Source organism: Belonocnema kinseyi, chromosome 4, assembly GCF_010883055.1.
Source record: "Belonocnema kinseyi isolate 2016_QV_RU_SX_M_011 chromosome 4, B_treatae_v1, whole genome shotgun sequence".
In the NCBI taxonomy this organism is placed as follows: Eukaryota; Metazoa; Arthropoda; class Insecta; order Hymenoptera; family Cynipidae; genus Belonocnema; species Belonocnema kinseyi.
This window is the reverse complement of record NC_046660.1, coordinates 67,071,613-67,091,541: the sequence shown is the minus strand read 5'-3', so window position 1 is coordinate 67,091,541 and position 19,929 is coordinate 67,071,613. Positions and strand designations below refer to the sequence as shown.

The window sequence follows — 19,929 nt, the reverse complement described above, 5'->3', positions numbered from 1 at the left end:
ATGTTTATTTCAACTTAAATTCCTTGAAACTTATATGAAATAGTGAAATAATTGTGTTTTTTTTAAACCTATTTGACAAACATGTGTTTTTTCACTGTATAAGATGGAAATTCAATTTAAAACTATTTGTTTTTTTTATGAAGATTTATTTTTAGTATTCAATCATTCTTTTATATTTCACAAAACAATCGTAATAACAATTGTATGCAAACATTAATGTACAACTTTAATATTGTACCTACTCTTTCTAGTTCTAGTTTTCGGCACCAGGTGGCGAAATGGTAGACCACCATTCCCAATTTACGTGAAAATCACCCTTTTGAGAGAATTTTGAGCTACGCTACATTTTTGGGAGGGGGGTCAAAAATTGGTAACGTAGTTCTTGGACGACCCCTTAAATGAATATAATTTTAGAAGCCTTATCAAATGTGTTTTTACAGGCTGGAAGTAAAGAAGAAATAGCCTCGCCCCACGTGGAAAGAATTTGTGAGATCCTCTCTCAATCAAACGTCGATTTCATCATCGACGATAGAACGAATTTGACGATCGGCAATCGTTTAATATACTCCCGAAAATGTGGATTTCCATTTGTGATAGTAATCGGTAAATTAGCAACAGGCTCGTCTCCTCTTTTCGAATTTCACGATTTAACTAGTCCCAAGCGCGAGGACGTGAGTATCGAGACATTATTTAGTTTTTTCAACAATCAGGATACAAAAAGTACTGAGGAAATAAAAAGAGAAGCTACGATTGCTTCATAAATGTTTCGAAATTATGTCAAGAATCTTGAGTTAGCGAAACTAACTAAACATCTTTAAGTTATAATGAATTAAATTCGTTTGCGTTTTATAGAAATGATTTTGTATTTACACCAATAGATATTTACATGAAGTATTAAATAAGATTTGTAAAATACGAGTTATATAAAAGTAGCAAATGTAGATAACTTACGAGGCTTACGTATCAATTATCTTAGATTATTAGATTTAAAGTTTCTTATCTATCTATTTAACCCTTAAAGGGCATTCTGGGTGTAAAAGACCCTGAAACTTGTTTGCGCTTTAACAAAACGTACCAAATTCAAGAAAATGGAACATATGGTGCCACATTAAAAAATGTTATGAAAACTTATTTTTCTATGTTATTTTCACATAATTTTGATTCTTATAATTTTTATATTCAGTTTAAGATCAAGAAAATCGTTTAATTACGCAAAGTAAGGTATTTCATTTTTCATTGAATTGAAGCTTTTATTTTTTAGAATAAATACCTTCTTTGGAGCGAATACTATAAGACTAATTTGATTTTTGAAGCGCCGTATCTCGGAAGTATTCAAGTAAAATTTTAAGTAATACTATCAAAAACTTATAAAGTTACGAATTTTAAAGTGAAAGAAGTCATTTTTTTATTTTTTTTCCAAAAAGCATTTTTTTAACTACTTGATATTTCAAAAACTGTTATGGAACCTTTTTCTCCTTAAACTAGATAGATTAAACATCATTAATTGATTTTCTTGTAAAAAAAACTATCCAATACCGTCGGCACAGCATAGGTTTGAATACCCTTGGGTGTCGAACACCCAGTCTGCTCTTTAAGTAATTTTACGGCTTTCAGGGTTAAATGAACTATTTTACGTATTTCATACCTTAATTACCGGGATCTCACTCTTTAGGTATTTAAGTACTATTTCCTTATAAATATGAGTAAATACCATTAATCTCTTTTCATTTTTTCACTTAATAGTCAAGAGCTATCGTTTTAATTGAACCTTGACTCTGTGATAAGCGTTGCAAAGAAATCCTCGGAGATTCCAGATGTTTTTGAAACTCTCAGGTTGTACATTGTAGGAGGAGTCGACAGCTTTTGCCCAGATCTCTACTTCTTTTTTCTTTGGATCAACTGGCAATTCTAGACTCCACAAACTCCAGCTATAATATCGACCTGGTTTTGCTTTTGGATCTTCTGCCACTAAATCTGCTGTGTGCCAAGTTTCACCCCGGTCTGCAGTCACATCGACTCTAATTATTTTTTTGCCTCCTCCTGACCAAGCGTAACCTGGAAAAACAATAATACAAATTTCAGAACAATTGGGATCCGCTGCGCTGCAATACGCCATCTATTTTTTCAATGCGGCCAAAATGTGAACTCGCGAAACCAGGTAGGATTTTTAAAGTACTTTTAATTTGTGCTTAAAAACTATTTTTTTTTAAAATTATTTTGCATACTTTAAAATGATAAGTGAATAAAGACAGTCGTCTATAATTCATATTTTTTGCATTTTTTTTACCAAATATTTTGCTATATGCATTCACTAAAATTTATTTTAGTTTATGGTGTGTTGAAACTTATATAACGTGGTAAAATAATTATTTTCTTGACAAAAACAGCTTTAAAAGGAAATGTGTTTTTTAACTAAATACGATGGACATTCGATTGGGAATAGAGTTCTTAAATTCCCGAGATTTGAAGTCCAGGTTATATAACCGAGAATATGACAGAATTTAGGAGAATTTAAAATAATTTAAGAGAATTTAAGAATTTATGATTTTTAACAATATTTTTATTGTTCAGGTTATATCAGCGGCTGAATATAAATTATTTTTTAGCTCAGAAATATTCAGGAATTACAGTGTTTCATATAAAAATTTAAGTTTTTCTACTTTAAAAGATAACTCTTTAACACAATGCTCGAATTTTCAACAAAATACTTGAATTTTTAACATAATAGTTGAATATTCAACTTAAAAAGACAAATTTCCAACAAAAAAGTGACGTAGTTTATATTTTAATAAAAAATTAATATAATTAATACAACAAAAGAAAAGAATTTTAAAACCAAGAAGACGAATTTCCAACAAATAAAGATTTTTCACTCAAAAAATAAATCAAAGTTTATCTAAATTATTGAACCTTCAAACCAGAATACAAATTTTCTTTGAAAAAATTCAATTTTCAAACAAAAAATATGACTGTTCAACAAAAAATTAATTTTCCACGAAACTGATGCATTATTACGCAAAAAAAAGGAAATTTCAAACTAAAAAATAAATTGTTACAAACAAAAAAACGCGAAATTTTACTAAAAAATATCAATCTTAAAAAATGGAAAAGTTCTATTTTCGGTTAAAAAATTAAATCTGAAAGACAAAAAAAGAATTTTCCACTCAACAGTTAAATTTTCAACCAGACATAAGCCTTCAATAAAAAAATTCACAATATAGTTTAACTTTGACCCAAGTGGTTGAATTTGGAATTAAAAAAGATTAATTTATAGCAAGATAATTAAACTTTTGACCAACGAGATAACTTTTCAACTTAAAATATAAATCTTTAACAATAAAAGTGATTTCTTAACAAAGCGATTCAACCAAATGTTTTAAACAAATTAGTTGAACGAAATTGCTTCTATAACAGATGAAGTTTTAAGTGAAAAAAATAAATTTTCAAAAAAATAGTTGAATTTTTTGTTGCAAAAGATTTTAGACGAGTTTTTACGATCGAACTATGAATTTTTGAACAAGAAATCATTTTCTACAGAAAAAATTGAATTTTCGATCCAAAAAGACGAATTTTTAACAAAAAAGATGACTTTTTAACAAAATTGTTGAATTCTCTAGCAAATAGTTGCATCTTTATCAAAAAATATGAAATTTATCTTAAAGCAGAGGAATTTTTTATTACAAAAAAGTTGAGTTTTCATGCAAAAAAGATTCCAGTTAACTCAGTAACATCAAAAATTGAATTTTTGTAACAAAAAAATAAGTTTTTACGAAAAAAATTGAATTTTCAATCCAAAAAGACGAATTTTTTCAACCAAAAGGATGCATTTTTATATAAATTCTCAGAGAATTTATTTCTCGGTTAAATTCTCCGTAATATTCTCATTCCCGTTGCCGTTCTCAAAGTAATATAACCGGCTCAGAACTCTACAAAGGGCTTTAGATGGAATGTACATCTTATATAGTGAAAAAAACAACATTTTTTGACAGAAATATTTTTTTAGAAAAAAACAAGACAATTATTGTAATATTTATTGTGATTTTCAACAGATTGTAAACTTAAATGGACTTATTTTGAAGCAAAAATGAACTTAGAATTCGTATTTCAATTCCAATCCTTTATTATTAATATTCTTTGCACAATGTGGATCAAATTTGTTGCTACATACACTAACTAAAGTTTATTTAAGCTTAGAATGCATTGAAACTTACATAAAATAGTGAAATAATTTTTTTTTTTTTTAAAACATTTTTGACAAAAATGTGTTTTTTCTCTGTAAAAGATAGAAATGTCTTCTAACACGATTTGTTTTTTATGAAGATTTGTTTTTAGTATTCAATCGTTATTTTAAGCTTCACAAAACAATCTTAAAAATGGTTTCATGCAAAAATTAAAATACATCTTTAAAATTGTACGTACACTTTTTAGTACCAATTTTCGGCACCAGGTGGCAAAATGATTGACCAACATTCCCAATATGCAACACTTAATTTTGGAAAAATCTTTATTTTTTGTATTCGCTTATAGTTTTAACTAGTAAAATCAATGGTAAAATTGTTTGTAAATCCAATTTAAAAAATACAGAAGGAAGATTTAAAGCTTAGTTTTCATAATTTAACAAGCTAAAATTTGTAACATTCACAGGTTGCCCAATCTACCAGGAAACTTGGAATTTCCAGGGTATTTTTATGTACCTGAAAAACCCTGGAAATGTTCAGATTTTCTTTTAAGTCTGGCAATTTTTTCGAGAGATTACGTTTTTTTTTTAAATTGCAATATAAAATTGAATATCAATGATTCTTCATTTGTGAAAATAGCTTTTATTATTGTATTCAACTATTTTGTTGCAAATTCGTTCTTTTTGGTTTGAAATCAATTGTTTAAAACTGAAAATTGAACTATGCCAGTCGAATATTCCATCATTTAAGTTAAAAATTCTATCTCTTTAGATGCAAGTTAATTTTTTTAACTGAAAATTTAACTATTCAATTTTTGGTTGAAAAATGATCATTTTTAGTTGAAAATTCGTCTTTTTGCAATAAATTAATCTTATTGATTCCAAATTCATCTTTTGTTTCGAAAATTGAATTATTCTAGTTAAAGATTCATTATTTAATGGAAAATTCATCTTTTGGTTTCAAATTTAACTATTCCAGTTAAAGATTCATCTTTTAAGATGAAAACTCATCACTTAGTTTGAAAATGTAACTATTTTTTGAAAACTATATTTTTCTAATTGAAAATGTAACTATTCCAATTGAATATTCCATCATTTTAGATAAGAATTAAACTATTTCGTTAAATATTAATTTTTTTTATTAAAAATGTAAGTATTCGATTGTTGGTTGAAAAATTATCTTGAAAATTTGTCCTTCTTAGCTGAAATTTCAACTATTTTCGTTAAAAACTCATTTATTTTGTTGAAAAATCGCATTTTTTGGTAGAGAGTTAATGTTATTGTTAGAAAATTCATCGTTTTAGTTGAAAATTAAAATCTTCCAGTTAAATATTCATAATTTTGGTTAAAAATTCATCTTTCTGGTTCAAAATGAAACTACTTGGTTAAAATTTCAACTCTTTTGTTAAAAATGGATTTTTTGGCTTCAAAATTCATCTATTCTGTTCAAAGATTCATTATTTTAATTAACAATTCACCGCCTTAGCGGATTTTTTTGTGGAAAATTAATTTTTTTTTACTGAAAATTTAACTATTCCATTTTTGGTCGAAAATTTATCTTTTATAGTTTAAAATTCAACTATTTGGCTGAAAATTTGTATTTTTTAGTTGAAAATTCATTTACTTGATTGGAAAATCATCTTTTTCGGCAACAAATTAATCTTCTTGTTAAAAAATTAATCTTCTTGGTAGAGAATTATTCTTCTTGTTGAAAAATTAATCATCTTGTTAGAAAATACATAATTGTGGTTCACTGCTTTAGTTAAGTTTTTGTGGATGGAAAATAATTTTCTTTTTTCCACTGTAAATTTAACTATTCCAATTTTGGTTGAAAATTGATCTTTTATAGTTTAAAATTCAACTATTTGGTTGAAAGTTTGTATTTATTAGTTAAAAATTCATTTGTTTTGTTGAAAAATGGTCTTTTTCTGCCGAGAATTAATCTTCTTAATAAGAAATTAACCTTTCTAGTAGAGAATTATTCTTCTTCTTGAAAAATTAACCTTCTCGTTAGAAAATACATCATTTTGGTTGAAAATTCAAGAATTCTAGTAAAATATTCATCATTTTAGTTAAAAATTTATCTTCTTGGTTAAAAATAAAACTATTTGGTTGGAAGTTAATCTTTTTTGTTAAAAATTCATCTTTTCCAGTTGAAGATTCATAATTTTAGTTTAAAATTCACCCCTTTGATTGCATTTTTTTTGTGGGAAATAAATTTGTTTAAAGTGAGAATTTTACTATATCATTTATGGTCAAAAATTGATATTTTCCAGTTTAAAATTCAACTATTTAGTTACAAATTTGTATTTTGTAGTAGAAAATTAATTTATTTTGTTGACAAATCGTCTTTTTGATAAAGCTAATCCTCTTGATAGAAAATTAATTGCTTTGGTTAAAACCTTTTTTTTATGGAAAATTAATTTTTTAACTGAAACTCTAACTATTCAATTTTTTGGCGAACATAAAGAATTCATGTATTTTGTTGAAAAATCGTTCTTTGGTACAAAATTAATCTTTTTGTTTGGGAATTTAACTATTTAGTTACAAACTCGCTCATCTTCTGAAAAATGAAATATTTCTACTTAAAAAGTTAGGAATTTGAATCGGTTTAAATTGAATGTAATGTAGTACCTATGTTAATTTTACCTAAATTAACACTGAATTTTTAGTCTAAGAAGATCAAATAAAAATTTTAATTATTCAAATTTATGGACTTTAGAGTCAAATTAAAAATTGATTCATTATGATTTCAGTATTATTTAATTTTTTAATTAATCGATGGTGCGAATATATTTAGGAATATCTTGTCATATAATTTGCTAAATTTCTCAATTGTTTAAAAAAAAAACGACATATATGAATAACTCCGTACTATGAAAAATTATACCTAGAAAAAGCTTGAGATAACTGGAAAAATATGGAATTTTCAGGGACTTTTTTCTCGGATTTGAGTAGAAGCCCTGATACAGAATTAATTTACCTTTGACACTAATTTTTCCATTCTTGATCTCGACTTTTTCTTTTGAGCTAGGAACGCAAATAGCGGAAGTAACGGGCATTTCTTGAATTGCAGGAGCCTTTGAGAAATCGACGTTTTCCCAAGTTGTGCTGGGAGAAAATCCTTTGTAGTCTCCTCGTTGCCATTGCGAATGGCTTTCCTCTTTTGAAATTACGATTTTTCCTAGCCATTTTACGTTCCTAGCGCCAACAACTCCTGGAACAATTACCCGAACCGGATATCCGTGATCGAGAGGAATCGGACTTCCATTCATTTCATAAGCGAGGATGACATCTGCTCTAGGATCCAGTGCTTTGCCTATGGGGATGCTTGCACCATAGGGTGAACCTGATGGATCGAAATCTAAACCCTCAAACTAAAATTGAAAATGGTTGTCAATCTCGAGGGTTTGAACACTCGACTTTTGAGTACACATTGTATATATTTCAAGATTTTCAATATTTCAAAAGATTCCACAAAGATTATAAAGATTTCTAATACTATTTCAAAACATTTCACAAAGATTTAAAAGATTTCGCAAAGACTTCTTAATATTTCAAGAGAGTAGAAAGATTTTGCAAAGATGTCACAATGAATTCAAAATATTTCCAAAGAATTCCAGAAGGTTTGAAATATATTAAAAATATATTTCATAGACTTCACACAGATTTGAAAGATTTCTAATGTTTCAAAAGATTTTGCTGTGATGGCTTCAAAAGGTTTCAAAGATTTCAATATATTTCAAAAGATTAGAAGGAATTGCAAAGCTTTAGAAAATTCCAGAAATATTTCACAAAGATTTCTAAGATTTCAAAAGATTACATTTTTTTAATTCACATGTACTTCAGAAGATTTCACAGAGATTTCAATGATTTCACAAAGCTATCAACAGATTTCGATCATTTCCACAAAAATTTCAAAGGTTTTAAAATATTGTAGGAGATTTTTCAATGATTTAGCAACAATTTTGAATATTTAAAAAAATTTCGTAAAGATTTCAAAAGATTTGCTGAGATTTCATAGATTTTGCAACAATTTCAAAAGAATGCAACAGATTTCAATGATATCACAAAGTTTCAAAAAATGCCAAAACATTTCGAAAGAGTTAAATTTTTAAAAATTTCAGAAGGTTTCAAAGATTTCAGAAATATTTCACAAATACTTCCAAAGATTTTGTAAAGATTTAGAAAGATTTTAACAGCTTTCAAAGATTTCGCAAAGATTGCATAAAAATTCCAAAATATTTCGAAAGATTTCAAGATTTCAATGATTTCACAAAAATTTCACACAGATTTCAAAAGATTTCATAAAGATTTCAAATATTTCGATATGATAATTTTGAAATGATTAAAAAAGGGTTTCAAAGATTTCTTAAAATTTAAAAGCATTTGCTAAGATTTAAAATATTTCACAAAGATTTAAACAGATTTCCAAGATTAAAAAATTTAAAAAATTTTAAACATTTCAGAAATATATGACAAAGATTTCAAGAATATTTCCTAGATTTAAAAAAAATTTCGGCAGATTTTAAACCTTTTGACAATATTTCAATCATGTCACAAAGATAAAAAATTATTTCAAAAATATTCAAACGATTTCGTAAAAATTTTAAATATTTCATAAGTATTTCACAAAGATTCCAAAATATTTCGAAAAATTGAAACAGATTTCAAACATTTTCAGGGTGGCCGCTGGACCGGGAAACCGGAAAACGACCGGGAATTTTTTTAGACCGGAAAAAACCGGGAAATGACTTTGCATTCAGTTTTTGACCCGGAATTTTACAAATGTGTAGAAGAAAAATATTTCAAAGGTCGATTTCAACAGTTTTTAAAAATAACTAGTTAAAGTTTTATCTTCTTTAATTATGAAATTATTGAGTTTACAATGCGCAATTAAAAAATATTTTACTTACAAAATATTCCATTTTACATTTTTATTTTTAAGCTTGCATTTTTAATTTTAAAAAGTTTTAAATTCTTTCTTGAAGAATTTAACAATTAAAAATTAAAATCCTTTGCAGTTGAAATTTTTTGACAAAAACCACTTTTATTAAATAAATAAATAAATAAAACATTTTTTTAATGGATTTGTACTTTATGTAATAAAGAGTGAATAAAAAGCGATTTGACAAAACGATTTTAAATAAATTCGAAATTTAGGAATGTTTAGATTTTAACGTTAAGAATTAAACGGTTTCAATTTAAAAGTCTTAATCATTTAAAAAAATGTGAACGTCTGACTGCAAATTTATAAACTATTTTCAACTATGATTCAGTTAAAAATATTTCATTTTTGACTCATTTAATTTTACATTTTTGAATTACGAAAATGATTAATTATTGAATGTTCAACAATATTTGTTTGTTTATTTAAGACAAGTAAATTGAGACCAAATATTTAAAAGTAAACAATTTTAAACTGTATTGTTGAATTTTGATGCATAATTTACAAATGAACATTTGTAGAAAAAATTTGAGTAATTTTAAGAGATATTTAGTAGATTTAAAAAGATTCAAAATTATTATGCAAATTTTAGAAAGTTACCTTAAAATCTTCTAGAATCTGTTTTGACAATTTCGTATTTCCTTTAAAACATTTTTAAACATTCTCTTAAAATAATTTTTCAAAATGAAAAATTATTTTTAATTTTCATAGGAATCGTAAGAAAATGCATTTATTCTTTTGAAGCCTTTCACAATTCTTAAAAAGCTTCTAATTTTTTGTTTAAAATCTGCAAAAATCTACATTTTATTTTAATTCAGGCTATTATTTCAAGTTTAAAATTAATTAATTTTGAATCTTTTAAAAACTTCGAAGTATCTCTTCAAATTTTTCTACAAATAATAAATGTTCAATTGTTATTTAAACATCAACATTTTGAGGAAATTTGTCAAATTTGAAGGATTTCCTCAAAGTTGTAGAAAAAATTGAATTAATTTGGACAGATATTTAGAAGTTCTGAAAACATTTCAAAAGTAATTTTAAATTTGAACAAATCTAAAACAAATTGTAGATTTTTAAAGATTTTAAAATAAAATGTTGAAGCTTTTCAAGGATTTTTAAACTAATTAAAATGAAAATAATATAATTTTTAATTTAAGAAGTGTTCAGTTAAAAATTTCAATTTCTAATTTTATCTAGCTTAAAATTCCTCAAAATGATATAATTTTGAAAATTTTAAAGATCACTGATTGAGTTTTTAATTTAGAGAATTAAAAACGATAGCGTGGATTTATATTTTTTTCTTGAAAAATTTTAAATGTTTTAAATAAAAAACTTTTAAACTTCAATTTTAAAAGTTAAACATTCAACAGTTCCACTTTAAGTGAAAAAACCGAGAAATTATCGGGAAATTATTTTTATGATTAAACCGGCTACCCTGATTTTGTAAAAATTAAAAACATTTAAAAAATATTTCACGAAGATTTCAAACATTTTACAAAGATTTTACATATATTTCAAAGATTTCTAATGTTTCAAGAGATTCGCAAAGATTTCGATATGATTTGAAATTTGTCCAAGATTTAAAAAGATTTCAACCGATTAAAAAAATTTCAAAAAAATTTCAAAATTAGAATATTTCAAAGGTTTCAGAAATATTTCACAATGATTTGAAAATATTCATAAAAATTTCAGCAGATTTAAAAGATTTTGCAAAGAGTCAAATAAAGATTTCAAAAATATTTAACATAGATTTCAAAATATTTCGAAAAGATCGAAGTTTTTAGGATCACTGAAAATATTTTGCACTGCGCTCACCGTATTTCGGTGAATCTAGACAAGGTATTCAAAGAATTTAAAGTTTTTTAATATTTCAAGAGATTTAACAAAAATTCTAAGAGATTACGGGAGAAGTAAAAGATTTCAAATTATATTAAATTTCAAAAGATTGAAATATTATATATATTTACTATATAACACTATATATTTTGCAAGATTTCTAAGATTTCATACAATTTCGAAAGATTTCAAAGGTTTTAAATTATTACAAATTTCAGAAGATTTCAAAGATTTAAAAAATGTCAATTATAAGTATTTCACAAATGTTTCAGAAGATTTCAAAGGTTTAAAAAACATTGTACAAAAATTTCACAGACATTTAAAATTATTTTAGAAGATTTTGCAAAGCTTTCACATTCTTCTAAAGATTTAAGAGATCGAAGTTTTTAGGATCACCGAAAATATTGTGCACTAAGCTCACCGAATTTCAGTGGTCCGAAAATTCCAAAAGATTACGAAAGAAGTAAAAGATTTTTAATTATTTCAAATTTCAGAAGATTACAAAAATTTTAGTAATATTTCAATAATATTTTAAGGATTCTAAAAGATTTCCAAATAATTCAAAAATTTTGCATAGGTTTCAAAGATTTCATACGATTTCGAAAGATTTCAAATTATTTCAAAAAGAAGATGTGAAAGATTTAAAAAATGTCAGCTATATCTATTTCACAAATTTTTCAAAGATTTAAAAAGATTTTTAAATATTTCGAAAAATTTCAAAAGATTTCAAAGGTTTAAAAAATATTTCACAACAATTTCGAAAGATTTAATAGATCAAAAAGATTTCACGAAGTATACCAGATTTCTAGATAAATCTTTATTTTCCAAATTAAGAATTGTTCTTCTATTCTGTATTTCTTCAATAGAAACTTACCTGGACGTGATTGTATTTTTCTTCATCGATTCCTAGAGATTTTAAAACATCGCAGAGTCTCGCACCAGACCAAGTTGCATTTCCAACAGCACCTACACTCCAACTTAATCCTTTTAAATTTTTTTCCTGAAAAACACAAACATAATTAATCCTTTTTTTAGAGAACAATATTTTCTATTTCTGAAAAAATCTTAAATATCGCAAGCACAAAGTTAAAGTTTCAGTATTTAGATCAAAGTACCTCTGCCATTTCTGATCTTCGATTGCCTCCGCACATTATTGCACTCGTTACAGTGTACTTAGGATATTTCTTCAAATCGTTCAACTTCAAGGCCTTTTTTGTGTCCTCTTCAATTGCCAATTCCAGCGCGTAATCTTTTATATCGATTTCAGGAACTGGCAGATGATTTCTCACGTAAAATAGTTCCCTGCGGAATAGTAAAAGATTCATATAAATCAGTTAATCACGGAATTAACATATCCCTTTTTTATTAAATAAAATAATCATTTAACTACGAAATTATTGGAAATTAAAAAAATAAACATGAATCTAACTAATACCTCTTATGATTGATTTCTTTTTATTTCCTCTTTTTTTACTGTTCTTTTTTTTCAATTTTCATGGAGTGTGTTAATATGTAGTAGCAATTGTACCGTTCAATAATAAGTTAATAAGTTTGAGAAATTTTCATATTTCAGACTTCAAACTCTCTCCCCTTTTCCCATCTCTCTCTTTTTAAAAAAGAATTCGCCTTTTCTTCCTTTTTCCTCGTTTGTTAAAAAATAATATTTTTATTAAAAAATTAAAATACTTGACTAAAACTTGAACTACTTTGTTGAAAATTATTTTTTTTTGTTAAAGATTTATCTCTTTGGTTCAAAAATTAACTATTCTGTTGAAAATTCGTTTCATTTTTGGTTCAGAATTTATTTTTTTAACTGAAATTTAACCACTACATTTTTTGTTGAGAATTTATCTTATATAGTTAAAAACTTAACTATTTGATTGCATATTTATATTTTTGATATTGTTGAGAATTCAACTGCTTTATTTAAAATTCATATATTTGGTTGAAAAATCGCCTTTTTTCGTAGTAAATTAATTTTTTGGATTAAAAAGTCATATTTTTTTTGTTAATAATTTTAACTATTTGGTTAAAAGTTGAACCGCTTTGTTAAAAATTCATTTTTTGGTTGATGATACATCTCTTTAGTTAAAAATTTAACAAATCTTTCAACATATTGTTTTATTTTTGGTTAAAAAGTGATCTTTTTTAGTTTAAAAATTCAAAATCTTCTGTATTAAAAAATCATCTTTTTGGTTGAAAATTCAACCGTTTGTTTGAATGCTGAATTCTTTTTTTGAAAATACATTCTTGAAGATTTATAATTTTAGTTGCAAATTTATATATTTCGTTCAAACCAAGTTGTTTTTCGGAAAAATATTATACTGAAAATGTAAGTGTTCAAATGTAAGTTAAAAATTCATATTTGTGGTTGAAAATTCAACTACTATTAAAAAAATTAAAGTATTTGGTTTAAAATAAAACTAATTATTTGCCGACTTATCTATTTTGTTGAAAATTCATTTTTTTGTTAAAAATTTTTTTATCTTAAAATGTAGCTTTTCCATTTTTTGTTGAAAACATTTCCTTTTTTAGTTAAAAATTCAACTATTTGGTACAAAATTCATCATTTTGATTTAAGATTCAACTATTTTGTTCAAAATTCGTCTTTTTAGTTAAATTAGCTTATTTAAAATTCGACTTATTGTCGTCTAAAATTAGTTTTTGAAATTAAAATTTAAAGACCCTATTTTTAGTTGAAAATTGTCATCTTTTAGTTAAAAATTCAACTATTTGGTCAAAAATTCATCTTTCTTGATTGAAAATTAACATTCTTGTTGCAGTTAAAAAGTCAACTTGTTTTTCATTCGAAATATTTTGTTGAAATTGGATCTTTTATAATTGAAAACTAATGTATTTTGTGCAAAATTCAGATTTATTATTAAAAATTTAATCATTTTTTTGAAAAATCTTCTTTCGGTTATAAGTTAATCTTGTTTGTTGAAAATTAATCTTTTTTTCGAGAGTTCAACTACTGGTTTAAAAATTCCTCTTTCTTCGTATAATTCAACTGGTTTAAATTTTATGTGTTCGTTGAACATTAAATTTTTATACTAAAAATTTAAAGATTTTGTTTTTGGTTGAAAATAATCTTTCTTAGTTGAAAATTCAACTTTTTGCTTGAAAATACACGTATTTTGTTGAAAATTCACCTCTTTTGGGTGGATAATTAATCTTCTCAGTTCAAAAATCATCTTTGTAGAATAAAAATATAGCTATTTGGTTAAAAATGTAACTATTTTTTTTAGTTTAATTATTGTTAAGCATTCGTTCTTATTCCTTATGGATTAAAAATTGATTTTGTATCGTAGAAAAGTCATCTAACTTGGTTGAAAATTCAACTAACTTCCAAAAAAATTCGTCTTTTTGGCTTAGCAATTCAACTGTTTAATTGAAAATACCAATGTTTTTTTTTTGAATTTTAATGTTTGCTGTTTAAAAATTCGACCATTAGGTTGAAAATCCATCTTTGTAGGTTTGAAATTCAAATATTTGGTTAAAAATTCTACTACTACGTTAAAAAATTAATTCTTTTGATGAGAGTTCAATTATTTCGTTAAAAATTCGTCATTTTGGATTTAAAATTCATTTTTTATGCTAAAAAAATCATCTCTCATAGTTGAACATTCATCTTTCAGGGTAAAAAATTAATTTTTTGTTGTAAAATCAACTGCCTTCGACGAAAGTCGTCTTTTTGTATCGAAAAGTGATTTATTTGGTAAAAATTTTTTTCAAAAATTCATCTCTTTTGCTTGAAAGTTAACTTTTTCGATTTTAATACAACTGTTTGGTTAAAAACTATTTTTTTCTTCTTAAAAATTCGCCTTTTTGGGTTAAAAATTCATCTCTTTTGGTATAAAATCTTTTTTTGTCGAAAATTTTACTATGTTGTTGAAAATGCAATATATTTCGACTTGAAATTTTAATAATTTAATTTTTTTCATATTGAATTTAATTTCATATTTACATTAACTTGATTAAAAATACTACTCTTCTATTTTCGCGAAAAATCATCTGATTTCCCCTGTTTTGGGAGCATTTTTTGCTGTAAAGTCTGATATTTCAATATTTTAAATTATTCTTGATTCATTGCCTAAGCTATAATTCCGCTCCTTATTCTCAATTTAATTTCTGTAAAATTTAGAAAGATCATCATCGAAACTCACGCAGGTGTGATGAAACTCTCGATCAACAAAGCAGCAGGAGGTTCAGCACAAAATGGCTTATGCCCATTAATTTTCAGGGCTTTGTGCCGTTTAGGTTCCTTAGCATAAGGATCATCCGAATTATCTTGATCAGAACTAACATCCTCGGTTGAAAGATTGCCAATTCTCATGGATTCGAGCAATTGGTAAATATCGTCTTGATGATGATTCGCAAATATATTCCAAAATGGTTCAATCGAGCTGCCAGCAGCCATAATTATTTTCTTGGGACCTCCAGGATGCTTTTCGACAAAATCTGTTATGTCATAGACTCCTTCCTTATAGGAGACCCAAATTCCGGATTCCTTATTATCATGCTTTCCAACTTCTTCAGCAGAAAACGTTCGCAAATCGCTCCTTCGAGTTCCACATACTTGTCTTTCTGGCTCGAAGGCATGTACTTCCTTAAATGCTGAATGATTGTATAAATAATAGACGCCTAGAGCTGATGTGATTGCGCCGTAGACAATGTATCTTTCGAATTTCTTTCCGTTTTCAGAACCTTTGCCGGAAGGTTCTTGATTTTCGTGGAATGCATAGTTGTGGCTTGAAATTCGTTTAAAACTTTCTACAAGGTTTTTTAATGAAATGTTTGACCTGAGAAAAAAAAGATTATTTTTGAGGATTTTTTGTATAGAAACATCACCAACAAAAATGTAATTAGAATTCTAATGGATGAATGACTTTCATAAAACTATAAGGTATTAAATTTGTGCTGTTCTTATAATTAGATTATTAGAGTAAGGATGACCGAAAAACTTTATTTTCAAAATACCCTGACTTTTCCACGATTCATTTTTCCTAACTGTTAAGATTTAAACTTTTAAAGAACAAAATTATAATCTTGTAACATTTTTTAATAGAGAAAAATTTATAAACTGAATGAAACAATTTAAAATAGATTGTTTTCAGACTTGTCATAGCCTAATTTACTTGACAAAAGTGACTTATTTTTAACCCAAAATGTAATTAAGGTTCGTTTTTATTTAAAAGAATTTAGGATAAATGTATAAGACTTCAAAACAATTAAATTTAAATTCAAAAGAATTAAAATTAATTAGGAAGAATTAAAAAAATGTTGATTGAATTCAATAATAATAATTTTGAATATAGAAAAGGGAGTTTTTTTAAACAATTGAATTTTCAACCCTAAAATATAAATTTTCAACAAAAAAGTTTTTTTTATCAAACAAACAGTTGAATTTTTAATTAAGATTATGAACCTCCAATCAAAAAGATGAATTTTTAATAAAGCAGTTCAGCCTTTCAACCAATGAGTTGAATTTTCAAATTAAAGAAATGAATTTAAAAATTTTCAAGGGATTTCAAAAGATTTAAAAGGATTTGAAATATTTTCTGGTATTTTGAAAGATTCCGAAGAATTTTCAATATATGTCAATCATTTGAATGGATTTTAATTGATTTTAGGGTATTTTTAAACGGTCAAAGGAGAAGGAATCTTCAAGAACTCTAAAAAGTTTTAAGGAATTTCAAAAGATGTAAAAATATTTAAATGATTTGAAAGGATTTAAACAATCTTTTTGTTGTTTCAAACAATTTACTAGAATTTTGGAAGATACATTACGTTTTTATAGAATCTTTAAGGTATAGAATATATTAAAAGATTCGAAGGGATTTTATGTGGTTTCTGTTGATTCCAATGATTTTAAAGGATTCTAAAAGTTCTTAAGGTACTTTACTAAATTTTCCAGGATTTAAGGAAATATAATTAAATTTCATGTAATTTCACGAAATTTTATAATATTTTAATATATTTCAAAGAATTTATTTGAAAAACAGAGGTAAATTTTTATAAATGGAATAACAAATTTTTAAATAATTATTCTTAGGGTTGTTATAGCCTGATTTACTTGACAAAAGTGGAAAAGTGACTAGTTTTTAACCGAGAATTTGACTCATGTTGTTTTTAATTTAAAAGAATTCAAAAGAATTCGATGAAAGTTATAAGAATTTCAGGTTGATTTGAACGAATTAGGGATAAACTCATAAGACTTAAAAACAATTAAATTTAAATTCAAAAGAATTGGGAAAAATCAAAAAAATTGGAGTGCATATAAAGGAATTTAAGGAATTCAGAAGAATTCGATGTAATGCATAAAAATTCACGGTGCATTGAAAACCAATCAAAATGATTTAAAAATGCACCAAATTCAGTAATGTTTAAAACGAGTTTAAAAATATTTAAGAAAATTCAATAGAATTTGATGATATGCCTAAGAATTCAAAGTTAGTTAAAAAGACTTTGAAATGAATTAAACAAAAACTAAATATTAATCGATTGAATTGAATAAAATTGAGTGAATTAACAAAATTGAAGAAAGTTACAAAGAATTAAAAAGATTTAAAGATAATTTAATGAGAAATTTGGATGAATTACAAATAAAATAAAATGAACTGCAAAAACTATTTTGAAATTTTTTGAAGTCTTTCAAATTCCTCATTTCTTGTGAATGATTTCCTTGAAATCCATTAAAATATTATAAAATCCCGTGAAATTCTATAAACTCTGATATTTCCTGCAATGTTTGAAAATTCATTAAAATGCTCTAAAATACCATAAAATACTACAAACACTTTGAAATTGTTTCAAATGATTCAAATCCATTAAAAATCCCTTGAAATATTTTTAAATTCCGTGAAAATTTGTTAATTCTTCGAAAAGGTTTGAAATTCCTTGGAACTTTTTAAATCTCTGGAAAATGCCTTAGAATCTTTTAAACAACCCTAAAATATTTCAACTCCTTTAAATTTTTTCAAATACCCTTAAATCATTAAAATCAATTGGGAATTCCTTGTAATCTTTTAAAATATCATAACACCTTTAGATCTTCATCTTTGAAATATGGCAAAACCCTTTGGAGTTTTTAAAAATAGCCAAAATGTTTGATATCCTGTCAAATAAATTCAAGTTATTAAAATCTATTTAAAATATCCTAAGATATTAAAATCTTTTGAAATTCCTTGAATTTGTTTAAACCTCTTACAAAATCCGCGGAGGTTTCAAAAATACTTTAAAATATTTGAAATTATTGGAAATGCCTTCAAATTATTGAAATCAATTAAGAATCAATTCTCGGGAATATATTCTTTGAAATCCATTAAAATATTAGAAAATCCCTTAAGATAATTGAAATCGTCAGAAACCACATAAAATCCCTTGGGTTCTTTTAAAATATTGTAAAATCTGATAGATTTTCTAGTAAATTCTTTAACGCATATCAACATTTTTTGTAATCCCTCAAAATCATTAAAATATTTTGAAATCTTTTAATAATTCTTGAAATTTTACAAAGCTCTCGAAATATTTTAAAATATCATATAATTTTTAAGACACTTTGAAATGCTTATTTAAACATCTTTGAAATTCTACGAAATCTTAAAATCACTTAAAACTTTTTAACGCTCTTAAAGATTCGTTGGACTTTTTAAAAATACTATAAATTCATTTAAAATCTGTTCAAATGATTGAAACATATTGACAATTTTTCAGAGTCTTTCAAAATACGAGTAAATATTTTAAATCCTTTTAAATCTTTTAAAACTTTTTAAATTCCTCTTTTTAGGTTGAAAATTTAACTCCTTGGTTGAAAGTGCGACTACTTTATTAAAAATTCATTTTTTGAACAACTTTGTTTTACTTTTTGGCGGTAGAAATTAATTTTTTTTTAACTATAAATTTAAATATTTCGTTAAAAATTTAACCGTTTTTTATAGAAAATTCGTCTTTTTGGCTTGTAACTTCAACAGCTAGGTAGAAACTTTTAATGGTGTGATAGAAAATTTAACCGTTTTTTCGACGATTCCTTTTATTTTATTTATAATTAATCTTTTAATGTGAAAATTGAACTATTCCATTTTTTGTTAGATGGAATTTTTAGTTTAAAAATTCAAATATTTGTGTTAAAATTTCCGTAATTTGTTGAAAATTCTTCTTTTTTGGTAAAAAATTAATCTTTTTGGTTGAAAATTCATCTATTTGGTAAAAAAAATTTAAGTATTTTATTGAGCATTCGTATTTTTTATTAGAAAATTAATCTTAATTTAGAATTCAAAATATGAATAATTATTCATTTCCATAAATACGTTCGTTTTTCACAATTTCCACATATCATTTTTTTTCGATCTGAAAAGGTCAATAAACATAAACACAACTGCTTACAGTAATCCACAAGATCCGTAGTTTTGTCATTTATAACATGTGCAATTTGCATTATTCTGAAATGATAAATGAAAGACAGTTTCAAAAATAAGAAATAAAGTAACGATTTAAATAACAAAATTCAATTTATTGTAAACATTCCCGCCTTATCCTTGAAAAAAAATTAGCACTGGAAAGTAATTACTGGAACAGAATAAAGGAAAGTCAATATAAAATGAATAAGTCATTACATACCTTTGACTGGGACAGATAATTCTTAGATGTCGATACATTATGAAGAAAATGTACTGGTGAACTCAACTCGCTTATTTAAATATCAAAAAAATTGACACTCAATTGAAAAATATTTGAAACGGTAAATAACATTTTAGTCACACGTGTAGATTAATTTATTTTTACACGTGACGTGGAGTTTTTTTTCTGCGCGTGACCGGGAAAAAAATTATGATTTCGTAGTTTAGAGATAACAGCACTCAAGATAAGAACGATAGTCATTGCCATTTAATATTTTGTAATCGTTTATAATTGATAGCGTCTTCAAATTATTTGGAAATCGTTTAATAGCGTTTGAGTTTATTTAAGC

General features: G+C 25.4%; 2 protein-coding genes across 2 annotated transcripts in view; one reads left to right on the top strand and one right to left on the bottom strand.

Moving 5' to 3' along the window:
- LOC117171602 (probable proline--tRNA ligase, mitochondrial) overlaps positions 1-1,080 on the top strand; it is a 20,040-nt gene extending 18,960 nt beyond the window's left edge. The window contains exon 6 of the mRNA XM_033359049.1: positions 441-1,080. Within this exon, the coding sequence (XP_033214940.1) occupies positions 441-761 (321 nt within the window). The 3' untranslated portion in view covers positions 762-1,080. The remainder of the gene's footprint in view (positions 1-440) is intronic.
- Positions 1,002-19,929, bottom strand: LOC117171601 (sulfite oxidase). Its single transcript, XM_033359047.1, has 6 exons — positions 19,581-19,929; positions 15,128-15,763; positions 12,077-12,263; positions 11,836-11,961; positions 7,161-7,554; positions 1,002-2,055 (listed from the first exon to the last, which is right to left on the bottom strand). Exons 1-6 carry the CDS (start codon positions 19,616-19,618, stop codon positions 1,751-1,753), a joined length of 1,686 nt encoding a protein of 561 aa, XP_033214938.1. The 5' UTR covers positions 19,619-19,929; the 3' UTR covers positions 1,002-1,750.

Coding starts and splice junctions, on each gene's coding strand:
- LOC117171601 (XM_033359047.1), bottom strand. CDS start 19,618: ATGTATCGACATCTAAGAATTATCTGTCCCAGTCAAAG. Junction 15,764..19,580: donor ATTATCTGTCCCAGTCAAAG/GTATGTAATGAC, acceptor TTTTTTTCTCAG/GTCAAACATTTCATTAAAAA. Junction 11,962..12,076: donor GAAGATCAGAAATGGCAGAG/GTACTTTGATCT, acceptor TGTGTTTTTCAG/GAAAAAAATTTAAAAGGATT.